Below are 19,070 nucleotides of genomic sequence, written 5' to 3'. Positions count from 1 at the left end.
AAAAGAAGAAGTGAAAGAAGAAAGTAGGAGTAAAGGAAAAAGAAGAAGTAAAAGGAGGAGTGAAAGAAGAAAGGAGAAGTAAAAGAGGGAGTGAAAAAAAATAAAGAAGAAGTGAAAGAAAAGGTGAAAGAAGAAAAAGAAAGGGGGGTTGGGAAATAATGATGCGTAGATGGTTTTTTTTTTTTTTTTTTTTGTATTGGGCTTAAGCCCAATAAATGGCCCATCTTCTATTTCCTTAAAGGCCCAAGCCCAACTCTTAGCCCACTTGCCTTAAATAAATTGAAGCCCAACTCATTATCCCATCCATTTAATTTAAACTCATACATACAAGCCCATAGATCTATTTCAACATTAAGAATCAAATTTGCTCAACTTATATAAAATAACTAAAATAAGTTAATATATCATTCTAAAATTCTAAACCCAATAATGGGTCGTTACAGTCCTGATGGTAGTGCCAATGATGGTGCCATCCCCTGAAGTCTAGGCACTGACTGCCTCTGCCCAGATCTATCACTCTGATACCCCGGCCTTTGGCCTCCTCGTTGGGGTGGCACTGAACAAACGTTGGCCTTATGGCCCTTGCGCCCACATTTAAAACATGTCACCTCCTGGCTGCTTGCTCTACCTGACCCCTGAGGGCAGTCCCTCTGTACGTGCCCCGCCTGACCACAAGTGTAACATGTCACCCCTCTGTCATAGCGGCATGGGTCACGATGCCTCTTTCCACATGTCTTGCATGGGGGGATGTCTGGCGTGCCTCTCGAAGGCCCTGGTGCACCCTTCCTCTTCCTGTCATTGCCCTGTCCCTGGGCTGAGCCTGACCCCCTAGTAGCTGTCAGGGCTGCTCTCAGCTCGCTCCTCTCCCTCTCAATGATGTATGCCCGATGTACCAGTGTAGAATAGTCAGTGAACTGCGCACCTGCCAGCTGAAATCGAATCTCCACTCGTAACCCTCTCAAGAACTTGGTCGCTTTCTTCTCATCAGTGTCTACTAACTCGGGGGCAAAGCGTGCTAGGGAGGTGAACTCCTCCTCATACTGAGCCACTGACATGTTGCCCTGGGTCAACTCGATGAACTCGTATGTCTTCTGGCTACGAACCTAGGCGGGAAAATAATTGGCGTTGAAGAGCTCCCTAAATTCAGCCCTTGATGGCTCCCTGTTCCTGAATCGCAGTCTGACCGTCTCCCACCACCTCTCAGCTGCTCCCCGAAGTAGGTATGTGGCCAGCTGTACCTTCTGTGCATCAGTGCATCCTATGGTTCGCAGATGTTTCTCTATTGCCATCAGCCACTCTTCTGCAACCAGAACGTCGTTTCCCCCTCTGAATTCCGATGGCCTGAGTGCCATGAAGTTCCTCACCAACTGACTGCCAGCATTACCATCCATACCCTGAGGCTCGACCTCCTGCTGCACTGGGTTTGACGTCTGACCACTAACATTTTCTTGTAAGACTGGCTCATTCCCTGCTACCGGCGGCGCCTGTCCTGGCCTGCCCTGATGGGCCATGAATTCCTCGAAATGCCTCAACAAACTCCCATCATAATGGAGGTGAAAAATGCCATTCACAGAATAATATTGAGGTGAATCAAACCCCTTTTGAGACATCGAATAGACTCACAATGTTTAGGAATTTTATACTATGTAGATAGAAAAAATTTAATAGAGATGCTACACATGGAAGGGGAGAAAAATAAAAGAAGAAGAAGAAAGGATACTTGCCTGAGGATGAATAAATCAAGATGAAGCACCCGCACAGAAGCTCCAATTGCCACAGAAAATTTAACAGAATAGAAGCAGTAGAGAAGAGAAAGAATGCGTATCAGATGAGGAAGAAGAAGAAGAAGAAGAAGAATAGAATAAGAAGAAGAAGTCGGGAGGGAGAAGAAGAAAAGGAGATAAAGAGGAAGAAAAAGAAGGTGTAAAAAAAGAAGTGAAAGAAGAAAGTAGGAGTAAAAGGAAAAAGAAGAAGTAAAAGGAGGAGTGAAAGAAGAAAGGAGAAGTAAAAGAGGGAGTGAAAAACAATAAAGAAGAAGTGAAAGAAAGGGGGGTTGGGAAGTAATGATGCGTAGATGGTGGATTTTTTTTTTTTTTTTTTTTTTTTTTTTTTTTTTTTTTTGTATTGGGCTTAAGCCCAAATAAATGGCCCATCTTCTATTTCCTTAAAGGCCCAAGCCCAACTCTTAGCCCATTTGCCTTAAATAAATTGAAGCCCAACTCATTATCCCATCCATTTAATTTAAACCCATACATACAAGCCCATAGATCTATTTCAACATTAAGAATCAAATTTGCTCAACTTATATAATAACTAAAATAAGTTAATATATCATTCTAAAATTCTAAACCCAATAATGGGTCGTTACAGTTTCTCCCCCCCTTCAAAGAATTTGGTCCCCAAATTCCTGTCTGGTCACTCGAATAGCTGGGGGAAAAGACACCTCATCTCCTCCTCGCGCTCCCAGGTAGCCTCATCTAAAGAGTGACGCTGCCACTGAATTTTAACAAATGGAATCGATCGATTTCGTAGCACTTTCTCTTTCCGCTCCAAAATACTAACAGGTTTCTCCTCGTATGTGACATCCTCCTTGACTTCTATAGTCTGATAGTCGATGATATGCTGGGGATCCGGCACGTACTTCCTTAACATGGACACATGGAAGACATTATGAACGCCAGCTAACTGCGTTTTCGGCCATCGAGAGGTGAGGCGACAACCAAAGTCGAGGATGCGGCGGCGAGTGCAAAAGGCAAGACAAGTCGAAGGCAAAAGGTGAGGCAAAGGAGGTGGTAGAGATGGAGGATGTAACGGCGGTTTGCAGCGAGCAACAAGAGTAGTGGACACTCTGGCGAGGCAGTGACAATGGCAATGGGTCTCTCTCTAGTTGCTTCAGACCTTCAACAGGCTGTAATTGCTTTGCAATTTAGGGTTTACAACTTACAATTCTATTTATATCATATAAATTATAAACTAATTTCACATGCTATTATCTATTTTATTCCAACCCTTATAATTTTGACTATTTTTCTATTTTATAGTTTTTTTTTTAGAAAATATAATAATAACCAAGAACAATGATTATAACATCATATTACGGTGCTCAAGAGAAAAATTTAGTTAAATGAGAAACATGCATATAGATGGTGGATTATAATATATTGTTTGATTGACTTAATTCTTTTGATTGATCAATTAATTTTTGTGATCCATATATAAGCTTAATAAGCATTAAATATATATGTTTTTTAATAATATATTTATTATAATAAAACTAATTAACAATAAATAGTTAGATTTAAAAAATAAGATATAATAAATATGTATTATCTGAAAATTAATGTATAGTGTTGGTGTGTTTTGTTGGTCCCTTGACACACAATGACCACACAAGAGGAGGGTGCATTGAGTGATAAAAACTTTTTCATCCAAATTATTCCCTTTTTAAAAACTCTTGAGTGTTTCTTATATAAAGAAAATACTTGTTATAAATATGTATGTTGTTTGAGAATGATAGCAATATAAATATGCAAACAACAATAACAACACAAGAATATATAGTGGTTCGGTGTCTCCAACACTTACTTCACTCTCTTAAGGTCAACCCGACACTTGAGGTTCAACTAAAACCACAACACTAGATTTCCACACAAGTTCACTTAGCAAACTTATACACCATGAGATTTTCCCCTTAGCTCACCCTGAAAACTAATACAACACAATAATACACATAGATTATTTGGGCTCTAAGATGCCACTCATAATCCACAAATTAATACAAATAAATCATATGTCCAAACAATCTTGGACTAATATGAAATGAAACACAATGATGTAGAAGGAAAAATAGAAATAATACAGGTTACCACAAATGAAGAGAATATATTCTCCTTTGCCTTGGACTCCAATGGATTGATCTTTAAGCTCGAGCCTTGGATTGCTTTACTTGAGTTGCTTGAGAGCTTGGGTGTGCTTTAGGAAAATAGGAAATGATAAAGCATTAGCCTTCTCTAGATTTCTCTTCTTGATATTTATAATGAAGCTTCCAACGGATCTTTAAACGACTTGAAAATCAGACCGTTGGATTCTAGGAGTCGACTCCTCTAAAATAGGAGTCGACTCTAGTTATACAAGAGTCGACTTCTCTAATGTTAGAGTCGACTCTTCAAAAAACACCAATGCTGCCAGGTCGACTTTGCATCAACTGCTCTTGGCTGGGTCGACTCTAGTTTTGCAAGAGTCGACTTTAGCTTAAGGGGAGTTGACTCCATTAAACCAAGAGTCAACTTCTGAGGGCAGATTTTAGAGAAGATAGATTTTATACATATAGCAATTGTTTGAAGATATAAACCATATAACATGTATACATTACAAGATATTTACATTATAAGTAAATGACATCATTTTCTTTAATTTATATTTTACCTTTCATTTACTTTAATACCTAAATGTAAATAAGAAAGAACCCCCTATTTAGATTCAATAAAAATATCTAAAAAATTAAAATCCAAAACACACTACAAAAAAATTGATTTTTAGCAGCGGTTTTTTTGCGGCGGTTTTTAAAACCGTCGCAAAATATGAAATTTTGCGGCGGTTTGTAAATCGCCGCAAAATACTATTTTAGTAGCGGTTTTGAAAAACCGTCGCAAAATTCATTAAAATATTCAATTTTGCGGCGGTTTTTAAAAAATCGCCGCTAAATTTAGAAAATAATTAAAAAATTAAATTAAATTTAGCAGCAATTTTTGAGAAATCGTCGCTAAATTAAAAATAATTAAATAATTTAAAATTTAAAATTAAATTAATATTTGAGGCAGTTTTTGAAACCGCCGCAAAATTCATTAAAAAATTTAATTTAGCGACTGCTAAATTCAAAAATAATTAAGTAATTTATAATTAAAATTAAATTAATATTTGCGACGGTTTTGAAAACCGCCGCAAAATTCATAAAAAAAATTTAATTTAACGGCGGTTTTGAAAAATCGCCGCTAAATTCAAAAATAATTAAATAATTTAAAATTAAAATTAAATTATAAATTCATTAAATAATTTAATTTAATGGCGATTTTTAAAAACCATCACAAAATTCATTAAAAATTTTAATTTAGCGACGGTTTTGAAAAATCGCCGCTAAATTAAAAAATAATTAAATAATTTAAAATTAAAATTAAATTATAAATTCATTAAATAATTTAATTTAACAGCGATTTTTAAAAACCGTCGCAAAATTCATTAAAAATTTTAATTTAGCGGCAGTTTTTAACCGCCGCTAAATTTAAAACTAATTAAATAATTCAAAATTAAAATTAAATTGAATTAAATTAATAAAAAGAAATATAAAATCTTAAAAAGAAATTAAAAATTTAATTTAAATTAATTACAAAATCTTTATATATATAAAAGTAGGATAGTTTTGAAAAAAAAAATTTCCTCCTAAAACTTGCATTAATTAATGATTTGCAATTAATACTTATTGTATTAATAATTTACATTTTGTAATTTACATTAATAATTTAAAATTTTCAATTGCTTTGAATTAATAAGTAGTAATAAAATTTTCTCCCAAAACTTGCATTAATGATTTGCATTTAGTACTTATTGCATTAATAATTTATATTTTGTAATTTGCATCTTTATATATATAAAAATAGGATAGTCTTGAAAAAAAAAATTTCCTCCTAAAACTTGCATTAATTATTGATTTGCAATTAATACTTATTGTATTAATAATTTACATTTTGTAATTGGCATTAATAATTTAAAATTTTCAATTGCTTTGAAGTAATAAGTAGTAATAAAATATTCTCCCAAAACTTGCATTAATGATTTGCATTTAGTACTTATTGCATTAATAATTTATATTTTGTAATTTGCATCTTTATATATATAAAAGTAAGATAGTCTTGAAAAAAGAAATTTGCTCCTAAAACTTGCATTAATTAATGATTTGCAATTAATACTTATTGTATTAATAATTTACATTTTGTAATTTGCATTAATAATTTAAAATTTTCAATTGCTTTGAAGTAATAAGTAGTAATAAAATTTTTTCTCAAAACTTGCATTAATGATTTACATTTAGTACTTGTTGCATTAATAATTTACATTTTGTAATTTGCATATTTATATATATAAAAGTAGGATAGTCTTGAAAAAAGAAATTTCCTCCCAAAACTTGCATTAATCAATGATTTGCAATTAATACTTATTGTATTAATAATTTATATTTTATAATTTGCATTAATAATTTAAAATTTTCAATTGCTTTGAAATAATAAGTAGTAATAAAATTTTCCCCCAAAACTTGCATTAATTATTTGCGTTTACTACTTATCGCATTAATAATTTACATTTTGTAATTTGCATTAATAATTTAAATCTTTCAATTGTTTTGAAATAATATGTACTAATTATTGTAAAATTAATAATAAATTTTAAATATACGAGTTTTTCAATGCTAATTGTTTTGTATTAAATTTGCATGAGTTTTATGAGAAATATTAATAGACAACTTAAACAATTAATTAAGTCATAGAAAATTATTCATTTATTTAAAATATTATTTTTATATCTTTATTCTATGTATATTTATATAATATTAAAATATGATAGTCAAATAAAGTATTTTGCCAAGTGTCAATCAATGATGAATTTTTTCCCTCAAAAACTTGCATTAAATCAAAGTTAGTGATTAATTAATTATTAATTATTTTAATAATTATATTATAGTTTTGAAAATGTGATGTCTTAACAAATTCATAAAAAATTATTTAAGGTTGTCAAATGCTACGGTTTTTCAATACTAATTAATATTTAAGGTATCACATTTTTAAGACTATGAAAGAAATTAAAATTAATTTTTTTAAAATTTTGTTATTATTGAAAAAACTTATTTTTACTCATATTTAAGAGTTTTAATTTATATTTATAATTATCATATAATTAAAATTAAATAAAAATCTTAAATATTAAAATTCATTATTTTCATTAAAAAAATTAAATTTAGCTTATGAAAATAATTAAAAATTAAATTAATAAAATTAAATATAAAATCTTAAAAAGAAATTTAAAATTGCATTTAAATTAATAGAAGAATTAATTAAAAATCTAATTTAAAAAAATCTAATTTAATATTTTTTGATAATTTATTTAATTTAACTCAATTAATTTATTTTTAATTTATTCTATTATTCTTTTAAAAAATAATCAATTAATAAATGTTTTCAATATATATTAAAAAATATAAAATATAATTCTGAAATTTTAATAAATATAATTCTGAAATTTAAATAAACTTATTTTAATAAATATAAAATTAGTTGTTAGAAACTTATTTTCAGAATTATGAAATTTTAATATAGGTTTTTATTAAATTAAAAATCTATTTTTAATTTATTCTATTATTCTTTTATATATTTGTTTTTAAAATATATAAAATATAATTTTGCTAATGTATATAATATATAGATGTCCACAAATGTTAAGGGAGTGTTTCACAAATCAAGTGGTTTGCGCGTGCTTGTGCACAGTGAGAGTTATGGGTTCGAAACTTGGGGGGGGGGGGGGGGGGGAAGGTGTTGGGATTTAATTTCCAGCATCGCCACGTGGCGTGCAAGGGTTGGGCGAGGGTAGGGCTCGCGGGTGCGGGTCGAGCGGCCGAGCGCGGGCTGGGCTGGCCCCCGCAGGTAATTAAAAAATTAAATTTTTTATTTTAGCGGCGGTTTTGAAACCGCGGCTAAAATTAAAAAAATAAATTTTTTTATTAATTTTCACGGCGGTTTTGAAACTGCCGCTGAAATTAAATATTTTTTTAATTTTTGAAAATAAAATTTTAAAAAAAATTAAAAAATAAAATTTTAATTTTAGTGGTGGTTTCAAAACCGCCGCTAAATATTATAGAAACCGCCGCTAAATCACTTATTTAGCGGCGATTTTTAAAACTGCTACAAAATTTAAAATAGCGGTTGCAAAAAATCGCCGCTAAATGCTCCGCGACGGCTGAGTTAGCGGCGGTTAAAAACCGTCACTAAATGCTGATTTTTTTGTAGTGACAATAAGAAAATAGAATTTTGATTTTATTACAAAATCGAAATTTAGCAATTTTACCACTCTAAAGTACATACCTTTTATTTATTAAAAAAATTATTAAAAATTATTTTAATAACAATGAATATTAGCTATCGAAATACTGAAAAATAGTTTTTCAAAATAAAAATATTTTTGTATATGTCTCCTTATAATGCTCTAATACTCTACTTAGAATAAATATCATTTATTGGCTCATTTTGATACACAAAATACTATAATACTTAAAATATTTTATCCAACATAAGACATATCAAAATTCTATTAGGGGATTTTAAATATATCAAAAATAGTTTTAATAAAATTATGTTTTGTTAAACATCAAAACACACAATAGGTTGATTGGAGCAATTTGGCTCAACATGTTTTGCAACATATAATATATAAAAAAAAAATATTCTGCATATTATTTAAAATTTGCACAAATTTTTATATTTTTTAAATAATTACTATATTTTCATGACAATATTATTCATATATATTGATGTAATATTACATAATTCATAATAGTCGTATTTACAAAAAAATATTATATTTTTTAATGTACACTTTATCTCGCATTTCTGTTTTCTACTTTTTTCTTTTTAGAAAAAAGTCGTTTTCTCGTTTCCATTTCCGTTTCGTATTTGAAACGTTTCCCATTTCCATTTCCAAGCAACCTAGTTATTGATGATATTTTACTTTTGTGTTTAGTTTTGATGATGAAAAATTTCAAATGTATTTTTTTCTCAATCAAAGCATATGGTTTGGAAACAAAAATCAATTTCAAAGTGCTTTGTTAAAATGATCTATGATCTTTTATATTATTTGGAGATTAGCATAAACAAGTTTTAAGATCTAAAAAGAATCTCCTTGAAATCGTTGGTCAAAATAATTCTAAGGCAAAAGACCAACTAGAACATGTTTTTGAAAGTGTGTTCATTTTAGAAAGTGTTCATTTTAGAAAACTATCTCCTAGTATTTTGATATCTAATATCTCTTGGTAATGAATGGTTTTGATAAATGACTATATGAAAATCAATTTCTACTATGTGGATTATATGAATGAGAAAATGAATTTTTAGTATATAAGTTTTGAAGCAAGATATGAAAACTTATAGAAGAAATATTGAGTATGGTTGAGAGTGATTTGAAAAACTTGCTTGTTGAGAGTGATTTGTTTCAAAATATACTTTTGATGATCTCAACTTGATTTCAAGATAATCAAAATGAGTCTTTAAAGAATCGAATAAGGATGTATTGAAAATTCAAGATTTTCAAAAGGATAGTCGACTATCAGGTTCATTCTGTTGACTATGCTTTGAAATAGTCGACTATTCTGTTTGATCTGTCGATTATTCAAGGCATCTGTCGACTATTTTAGCATCTGTCGACTATCGAGTAAGGATAGTCGACTATGCCTTTTGGTCTGTCGACTATTTTTGTTCATAAGTTTCAAAATTTTCTTCACATTTTTGCATCTATCGACTATTGGAATGTGTCTGTCGACTATTGAAAATTTGTGTTATAAGATAGTCGACTATTCGTTTTGTCTGTCGACTATTTCTTGCTTTACATGTAAAAATAGTCAACTAATCCTTTTCTCTGTCGACTATTGTGTTTTACAGAATTTTATAACGGCTAGTTTTTCAACTCCAACGGTCACAAAAACGGCTAGTTTCTTCTTCAATCTTTATGGATTCTTATATATACAACTCATGGATGATCAAGGAGAGGCTAATGGACGGAAACGAGATGATCTAGCAATTGTAAACAATTTTATTCGAGCTTACAGTGTTTGGGCTTTCATTGTTTTATTTTTTCTCTCCAAGGCTTTGCTGTTCTATCATTGTAAATTTATTGTTAAGCCTTGTTTTTCATTGTGAGAGAACTTGTAACTAAGAGTGTTAACTCTTAGCTTATCTCTTTCATTTGTATCGTTTCTATTTTCCTAGCTTGTGTAGCTAGAGGGCCCATTAAATTGGGAGGTTGTATTTCCTACCTTGTGTAGCTAGAGGGCCTACTTGTGTAAGTAGGAGGTTTTAGTGAATTGGTTTAAAATCCTTAGTGGGAGCTAAGGTAGTGGATTAGGCTTGGTTTAAGCCGAACCACTATAAATCTTTGCATTCTCTCTTGCTTATGTTTCTTTTTATTTGTTTATCACTGCTAGCATTTCATTATCCTCACGTGCATTGAGTTTTTTATTTTCAATCAAAAGGATTTCAAAGTTCTATCAATTAAGTTTTTTTAAATAACCAATTCACCCCCCCTCTTGGTGTGTGCCATAGCATCTCCTGTTCTAACAATTGACAATCATGGTTGGCAATTAAAGGGATCCATGTTAATTTTATTTTTAATTTTTTGCTTAGGATTACAAAAATGAGAAGTGGCAAGTTTCCAAAACTATCATTTCCACACCATTAATTTATCAAATTTGTGACTAAAGTTTTAGTAGAATAATACTTTTATTTTAAAAGTGATGAAAATTACTCAACCATGAAAACATTTAGAAGAATCTGTAGATGGACTATGCTACATGTATCGATGGGATGACAAGCCTGATGGCTGAATCAGATTTCATAGATCAGACTTCATCATCGATCATCAAGGCACTGCGGACGGGAGAAGACCAGACTTCATGAAGTCCAGAGGTGGCACCGTTAGGTGAGGGCATTTTTGTTATTTGGAGTCTTTGAACATTCTATTGGTAACTCAATTGTTTGTACAAGTAACATTTTTCATAAATTATTGACAAATAAGATAGTTACAAGGTCAAATTTTGTGCAGTTGGTAGGTGTGTGTGTGTGTGTGTGTATATTCAAACCAAAAACTGAATCATCTTTGTTATACATCCAAGAAGCCACAAATGTGGCCGAGAGATCAATCCTTCTACTTTTTTCTTTCCATTTTTCTATTCTTCATCTTCCTTCTCAAATGTTGGATCACCATTCAAAATCCCAGATCGACCGGCTTGGGTAGCCTGCCCCATCAAACACGGAGAATTACTCATTTCAGAATAACAGCTACTGGAGAGCCCAGCCTAATGCCCCCACTGATGGGTGTCGAATCCAACAAATAATAAATTCTTGCTCTTAAAAATGTAAATTGTGATAGTGATGAGCAAGGTCGTATGCACAGGGATTGGTTAGATCTATTCATTTGAAAAATTAAAATAAATAGAAGAAACGATTGGGAGGTTTAAAATGTGGATTTAAACAACTAAAAACAGAATTATTATTCTAAATTAATAAGGCAAATCAGAATGTAAAAAGATTAAAGTAATCAATAGAAACATTTCTGGTAGAAGGGATTTATCTACCAATGGTTATGACACTGATCATTGATACTAAAGTCACTAATTTTCCTTGAATACATGGCTTTAGAAAGAACAACAAGCTCTAGTCATTCAATATTTCCCTTATTTCTTAGTTAATTAAAATAAGTTCTTCAATTAACCTTTACCTTTAAACAACCCTAGAACAAGCTCTCTAGAATTTAATTCAAAGGCAACATTAAACTTTGTGGAAACAAGACCAAATTTGAATAATAAACACACAAGCTCGGTTTATTTAATTCAGGACATGTACTCCCTAGGAATTGAACAAAAAGTTATCCATAATCATCAACTCTAGTTGCTACTTATGCAAGAAAGACCAAACAATTACAAATTTGGTATTCAAGCTAGCAATTGATCATGCATCAAGAATTGAATAGCGGTCATCTACGCAATCAAAACACACAATCATAAACATTAAAATTAGAAGATACATGAATATTCAAGAAAAAATCAAATTGAAAATAAACTCAAAAAGATCTCACAATGTTTTTCACCATGGATTCAAAATATCCTTCTACTGAAAAACCAAAGTTTAGCCACACATAATGAGAGAAAGAACACAAAAAGAAGAGAAAATATGAAAATGATGCTTCTTCCTCCTCTTGGATGTGCTTCTTTGCCTCTTTTTCTTCTTGGACATTCTCCCTTTCTTGAGCTTGGATCAAGACCTTAAATAGCCCCAAACAAAGAATTCAAATCAGCCAAAGAATTAGGGCTTCCTAAAGTTCTATAACTTATGAGCCCGTTTTGGGTTAGATAAAAAGATTTTTGGGATTTGGCCCCTTCTTAAGAATTTTAGTTCAGAATGTGTAGATGAATTTAGGATTTTTAATCACTCGATTTGAACATCAAAAGATCATGTTATTTCCTTTATAGAGATTCAGTGTTCATGTAGAATTCTAATCTAATTAGGATTTGGCCCAACTTTTCGGCCCTAACGTTGAAGTAATGTTTGGAGGCCCAAATGAACTTGGATTTGGACAAATAATACCATTCTGGAAAGCCCCAGAAGTTCTCTACAAAATCTTTAAATATTTCATTCATGTTCTTCAACTCTAACATGGTAAAAAATCTATAAGAATCCCAAAAGGTCAAAATATTAAAAAGCTAAAATTTTCTAAGTGAAAGCCCAATTTATTCTAACCTATCCAAAATTGCCTTAACCATAAAAATAAGTATAAATCAGCATAATAAGGCATAAAGCTCACCCAAAAGACCATATGTAAGGGAAATAAATATATGAAATTATGCATTCATCACCCACTACAGCCAATAATAATGGGACATCATTAGGAGCAAGAAGTTCACTCAAGACACATACCCCAGGTGGAGGACAATCAAGTAGTCGTACTGGGGGGCAATCAGATTTCCAGTTTAGAAGAGGACCTTATAGCTAAAATCAGGGTCCGGCGATGGTCGGAGCAAGAAGAGATACACGTTATTGAGTTGAGGGTAAGAGCTATGAGACAAGGGAGACAAGCACCACCCCAGCTCGCATGATTCTTGAGCTGGACTCTTTGGGATAATCATCGATTCTCTGGGAGAATCTAGCCATGACCCCAAGAGAAATCTCAGGACCATTCGGAATAACACCTCCCGTAGTACCTCTTATTGACTATGAAAGACTTCATAAGAACTATGAGAAGTTGAGACATCATAATGAGGAGCTTCAGAAGAGTAATGAGGAGAATACAAGGGATCACTGCCCTCTTGCAAGAGTTGATGCCTAATATACACACCCCCTATGTGGGACATGAAAATGTTAAAGAAAGAAAACCCAGAACACGAGGCCAGCCCTCGAGAGTAGCGTAAGCAGGGATAAGAATTGGGACACAGAAGCAAGATGATCGTGCTTCGAGACTAGCAGATCCACCTGAAAGAAGTGGTAGACAGGTGGGGAAAGCCCTAATATATGAGGAAATGAAAGAAATCACCCCTTTTAGAGCTTTCTATCTCTCTCCCCCTCATAGGGAAGATGTAAAATAGGGAATACTAAATGTAGCAGGCGTTAAGAGGCTTATGGAGGAGGTGATGGAACAGAAACGAGTAATGACATCACTCAAAGAAGCCCCCATTAAGGGATTCCCCTTGTTAGAAGAACTTTAGAGACAACAAGTTCAACCAGGGTTAAAGCTACCCCAACTTCCTATTTACTTTGGGAAAGAAGACCTAGATAGGCATTTTCAGCATTTTGTAGCCTGGTTGTGCTACACAGCTAGAATCATGTGACCAAGTGCCGAGCCTTCCCCCTTTCTTTGGCCAAACGGGCTCAACAATGGTTCATGGATTTGCTGGCGGGTCACATACCATAATTTGGGTAATGAAGGAAATTTTGGAAGCGTTCTTGGCCTACGTGCCAAAGAAAAAGAGCACAATGTACCTAATAAGCCTACAATAGAAGCCTGACGAGTAGTAGAAACAATACATAGAACGGTTTAGGGCTGCCACTCAAGAAGTGAGGGATCTCCCGGTTGGGTTGATAGCCTCGGCTTTGCTCAATAGGACTACTTACACATCGTTCAAAAAAATCCCTGGCCTTTTATGAGCCCAACCCTGGCTAATTTATTAACCTGAGCAAATCAATTCATCATCCAGATGGAAATTTTGGACGCTTGGGAGGTGAAAGAAAGAGGAAGACCGAGAGATTTAGAGTAAAACTGAGCGATAAAAACACTGAGAAGGAAGAGCCTGCAAAGATGCAGTTCCAAAGCTTCACTCCCCTTAATGAGCCTAAGGCGACGATCCTCTCATTTATTGCGCACACATGACTCATCAACTTTCCTCCTCATTCCAAAGAGCCCTTGAGGAGATATATGGAAGCCTTTTACAGGTTCCATGAGTCCCCAGGTAATGGTACAAAGCAGTACCAGGAGTTATGTAACTAGATCGAGCAACTTCTCAGAGATTGAAAGCTTGATCAATTAATACTGGACAAGCCAAAAAACCAACAGGGCAAGGGAGACGGGCCTAGGAGAGGTAACCAGAGGAGGCCCCCTCATCCTAGGAATGATGCCCCAAACAGGATGGATAATCGATAACCTCGTCAAGAGGAAAGAGAAGAAAATTCCCAAAGAGATCAACCGGGTCCGAGTACTGGTATAGGAGACAACGAACCTACCATGGATAGAATCAATGTGATCTCAAGAGGGAAAAATCTGGCTGGAGACTCGAATGTGGCCTGGAAGGCTTATGTGCACCATACACTACATGTACACTCAGTGGCAAAGGTACAGGAGGATGAAGACCCCATTGTTTTCAAGCCCAAGGACCAATGGGATGTGCATTCTCTCCATGATGAACTGTTAGTAATCTCGATCGTACGTCATTGCTAAAGCGCATCTTGGTGGATAATGGGAGCTCTGTGCATTTATTGTATTGGAACTGCTTTGAAAAGATGAACATCGCGCACGATCGACTCAAGACGGTCACGTCGCCGCTGTATAGTTTTATGAGGGAAGCATTTTCCGTTGTAGGGTTGGTCCAACTTCCTGTCACTTTAGGCAGCCACCCCCAAGTGGTTACCAGGCAGGTAAGTGATCAGTATATTTTGCACTCTTATTTAGTTGTCCAAGATTAACATTTAAGTATTCAATGAACATGATTACTACTCATTTTGGGCTCAATATTGTCAATATAGGTACACATCACATGCAAAGTGGACATGGAACAAAAAGAAATAATTTCGGTGTATGATACGAGTGGAAATAAAACTTGAAGGCATGGTTAGCTATCAACTTGAAATGAGGTGGAGAAAGTGAAAGTGGAACAAGAGCGAAAAGTGGAAGACAAAGAAGAAAGAGGCTAAGGAAGAAATCTAGTGGCCTACAGCGAAATGCATACCGTTGTAAGACCGCTTTAGGAATTGCTATCTGGAGCTCACGGGTCTGCAGCAACAAGCATACCGCGGTAGGACCATGGTAGAGTTCTGAACTTCAATTCAAAGCGCAATTTTGGCCCGTCTCCGTCCAAATCAATGGGAAACGAGAGTTTTCACTATGCACGACTTTAATAACCTAAAAAGCACTATATAAAGACTTATTCTTAAGGGATTTGGAGAGTTGTTGATGGAAGAGAAGCGGACAGAAGATTGAAGACTATACTCTTGGGTTGTATTTTTCTTTTCTTTCTCAAATCTCTACTATGGATCTCGACTCTTTGTTTTTTCTTTTGATTGTAAGAATGCATTGCTAAGTGTTTATAGCTAGGGTGAATGATGAAACCTCGACTTCTAATGGTTTGATTTAAAGTTACTCGGTTTTCTATTTTCTTATCCATTTGGGTTGATTATTTGTTATGTTTATAATGTCATTTTGATGCTTGATTACCATTGAAACGTATTTGTGATTTGTATTGCTTTCAAGAGATTCAGTACGGATTAGACATGTTAGCAAACAACGTAGGGTTCTATAATAGGTGGAGATACTGTTATGCCCTGTGAAATCATTTTGTAATGATCACCGTGATTGAATGCATGTTTATATGTTCGAAGGTTAACTAGAGATAGTTAATCTCATATATATACATAGAACTGAATGACCATCGAGAGAGACTTTTGGTTGTAATTGGATCATCGATTTTCAACCTAAGATAAGGAATAGCAAGATCCTAGTAATGAATAATTGAATCATAGAAGGCTGACGATGGATTCACAAACCCTATAGCCTTATCCTTGTGAGTTTTTGAATCAAAGAAATTGTTTTAGTTGCATCTTTTATTAGTTAATCACTTTTCATTACAATGGAAGTCATTATTAATACCTATACCAATGTGTGTGTTAGGTTAAGGTTAAATCAGTTGGAGTAGACGTCAAAAGTTAGTCCTTGTGGGTATGACACTCTTCTTATCACTATATTACTTACCACGATCCGTCTACTTGTGGGATAGAAATAGGCAGACAATAAGCTTTATGGTGGCTAAGACCTTCTCCGCCGCTTACAACGTGATCTTGGAGCGATCCCTACTTAACGCCATGAGAGTAGTCATCTCGCCGGGATACCTCCTGATGAAGTTCCCCACACCTTAGGGTACGGGTCAAGTAAGGGGAAACCAGAAGCAAGCCAAGGTATGTTACTTAAGTTCCACCAACTTGATGAAGTTCTCCACACCTTAGGGTACGGGTCAAGTATGGGGAAATTAGAAGCAGGCTAGGGTATGTAACCTAAGTTCCACCAAGAGCGCCAAGGGGAAGGAAAAGTCAACAACGGGGGAGACCTTAATGATCAGTGAACAGACCCTTGAGGGCAGCAAACCTTAATCAGTAGAAGCACTTGAAGCAATCCCTCTATGGCCCCACAATAGCGATAAACAAATGCATGTGGGTAGCGCATTAGAGGATCCAAAAAAAGTAGAGGCCAACAAGTGCCTACAATCCTATTCTGACATATTTACCTGGACACCGGCCGACATGCCTGGGATTAAACCAAAAGTCATATCCCACCAACTAAACGTCCGTCCAGAGGTCCATCCTATCAAATAGAAGAAGAGACATATCGCCCCGGAGAGATTGAAGTGCCTAACAGAAGAAGTAGACAAACTCCTTGAAGTGGGATTCATTAGGGAGGTCCAATACCCTGACTGGCTAGCCAACGTTGTGATGGTGAAGAAGGCCAATAGAAAATGGCGAGTATGCATTGATTTCACTAACCTCAACAAGGTATGTCCAAAAGACTCTTACCCACTCCCTAGAATAGACAGGCTGGTTGATGATACCTTCAAATACACTGTGTTGAGTTTCCTGGATGCATTCTTAGGTTACCATTAGATTAGTAGGTATTCGCTCAATGCTGAAAAAATGACCTTTGTCACAGAAAATGGGACGTACTGCTGCTAGGTGATGCCTTTGGGTTTAAAGAACATGGGGGTTATGTATCAAAGAATGGTTAATAGGGTATTCAAAGGTTTTCTAGGAGAGGTAATGAAGGCCTATGTGGACAACATGATAGTAAAGAGTAAGTAAGGTGAGTCACACGTTAAGCAGCTGGAGAAAGTTTTTTGCTGTGTTCAGGGAGAACAATATGCGCTTGAATCTTGATAAGTGTTCCTTTGGAGTGAAGTTTGGGAAATGTTTAGGATATATAATTACTCATAGGGGGATAGAGGCTAACCCCCAAAAGTTACAAGTGAAAATTGACATGCAGTCCCCTTCATCGGTGAAAGAGGTCCAAAGGTTGACAAGTTGTCTGACGACTCTAAACAGGTTCATCTTGAAATTTGTCGAGCGTAGACTCCCTTTGTTCAAGGCCTTAAAGGGAGGTTGGAATTTTCAGTGGTAGGCCGAGTGTGAAAAATCTTTTCAAGAATTGAAGGAATACCTAAAAAATATTACCTTGTTAACTCAGCCGGAAGCTAGAGAGAAGTTGTGCCTATATTTGGGAGTTAGCCATCATGTTGTACGCGCAGTTCTTATCAGGCAAGTAGAGCAAGTCGACAGGCCAGTTTATTATGTGAGCAAGGTGTTACAAGGAGAAGAGTCACGATTGGATAACGCCCATACTGAAGTACCTTATAGTTAGGAGCTCAAAGCAACACCTTTAGAGGCCAAGTGGCTGAAACCAGTGCGACCCGCTTTACAGTTATTGCCTGAGAGTTGTATAAGAGAAGGTATATCGCGCCACTACTCAAGTGTTTGGGCTCCCAAGAAGCAAAACGGGCCCTAGAAGAAGTGCATGAGGGAGATTGCAGAGAACACCTCTATGGGAGATAGAGCATTGGCTGAAAAGATCCTACGGGCTGATTTCTTCTGACCAACCTTGAGACATAACCCAGCTCGAAAAGTGTGAACTTGTGACAGGTGCTAGAAGCACGCTCCTTTGACAGCACGACCCCTTCGTTTACCCAGCCAATATTCCAGCCATTGCCATTTGTATAATAGGGGTTAGACCTTTTGAGTCCGTTTCTAATGGCGTTAGTATAGGGAAAATTTATGTTGGTAGCTACTGATTATTTTATGAAGTGGGTCGAGGGAGAGCCCCTAGCAACCATAACTGAGAAGAAGATAGAGGGGATGGTGTAGAAGGATATAATTTTCCACGATGTTCCTCGAATACTCACCCAACCCTCCTCTGCATTAGCCATGCAATTTTTGGCTTGATAAGGAATCCTAGTTTTGTATTGAGACGGTATCCTATTGTAACTACGAATAAGGGTGACATCGTCCTCCGACATTCAAGAACCCATGCCCTTGAGGTAATCCTGGACAACCCCATTCTCGTCAGTCTTCCTATGGTATATCTTAGCACTCATCATGATCCTAAGTCTGACTAGATAAGCTAAAACTAGCGAGATGAGAGAGAAACTTTCTCTCGAGAAGACCTGTTGTGGAGAGAGCACTCTAGGGGAGAGGTGATCCTATCAGGGAGGATATCTCTTGAAAAGACGAAACTATCTTTCTAAGAGAAGGAAATTCTTCCGAATGAAGGGAAGAAAATTCTTTCAAGGGAAGTAAGTTCTTACGGAGAGAAGAAAACTCTTTCTAAGGAATGGAAGAAGATTCTTTCAAAGGGAAGTAAATTCTTTAGGGGAAGTAAGAAAATTCTTTTGGAGGAATGGAAGAAGATTCTTTTGGAGGGAAGTAAGTTCTTTCGGGGGAAGTAAGTTCTTGTGGAGAGAAGAAAATTCTTTCAGAGGAATGGAAGAAGATTCTTTTAAAGGGAAGTAAGTTCTTTAA

The 19,070-nt window shown here is 34.9% G+C and overlaps 1 protein-coding gene across 1 annotated transcript; it reads right to left on the bottom strand.

The window, feature by feature from the left end:
- Positions 1–437: 437 nt before the first annotated feature.
- LOC127788218 (uncharacterized) lies at positions 438–1,055 on the bottom strand. Its single transcript, XM_052316329.1, has one exon. It carries the CDS (start codon positions 1,053–1,055, stop codon positions 438–440), a length of 618 nt encoding a protein of 205 aa, XP_052172289.1.
- Positions 1,056–19,070: the final 18,015 nt, after the last annotated feature.

Source organism: Diospyros lotus, chromosome 13 (genome assembly GCF_014633365.1).
Source record: "Diospyros lotus cultivar Yz01 chromosome 13, ASM1463336v1, whole genome shotgun sequence".
Classification (NCBI taxonomy): Eukaryota; Viridiplantae; Streptophyta; class Magnoliopsida; order Ericales; family Ebenaceae; genus Diospyros; species Diospyros lotus.
The sequence above is the reverse complement of the archived record's forward strand: the minus strand, read 5'-3'. Positions and strand labels throughout refer to the sequence as shown.

Bases quoted from the DNA above. Each gene is read 5' to 3' on its own strand.
- LOC127788218 (XM_052316329.1), bottom strand. From the start codon at position 1,055: ATGTCAGTGGCTCAGTATGAGGAGGAGTTCACCTCCCTAGCACGCTTT.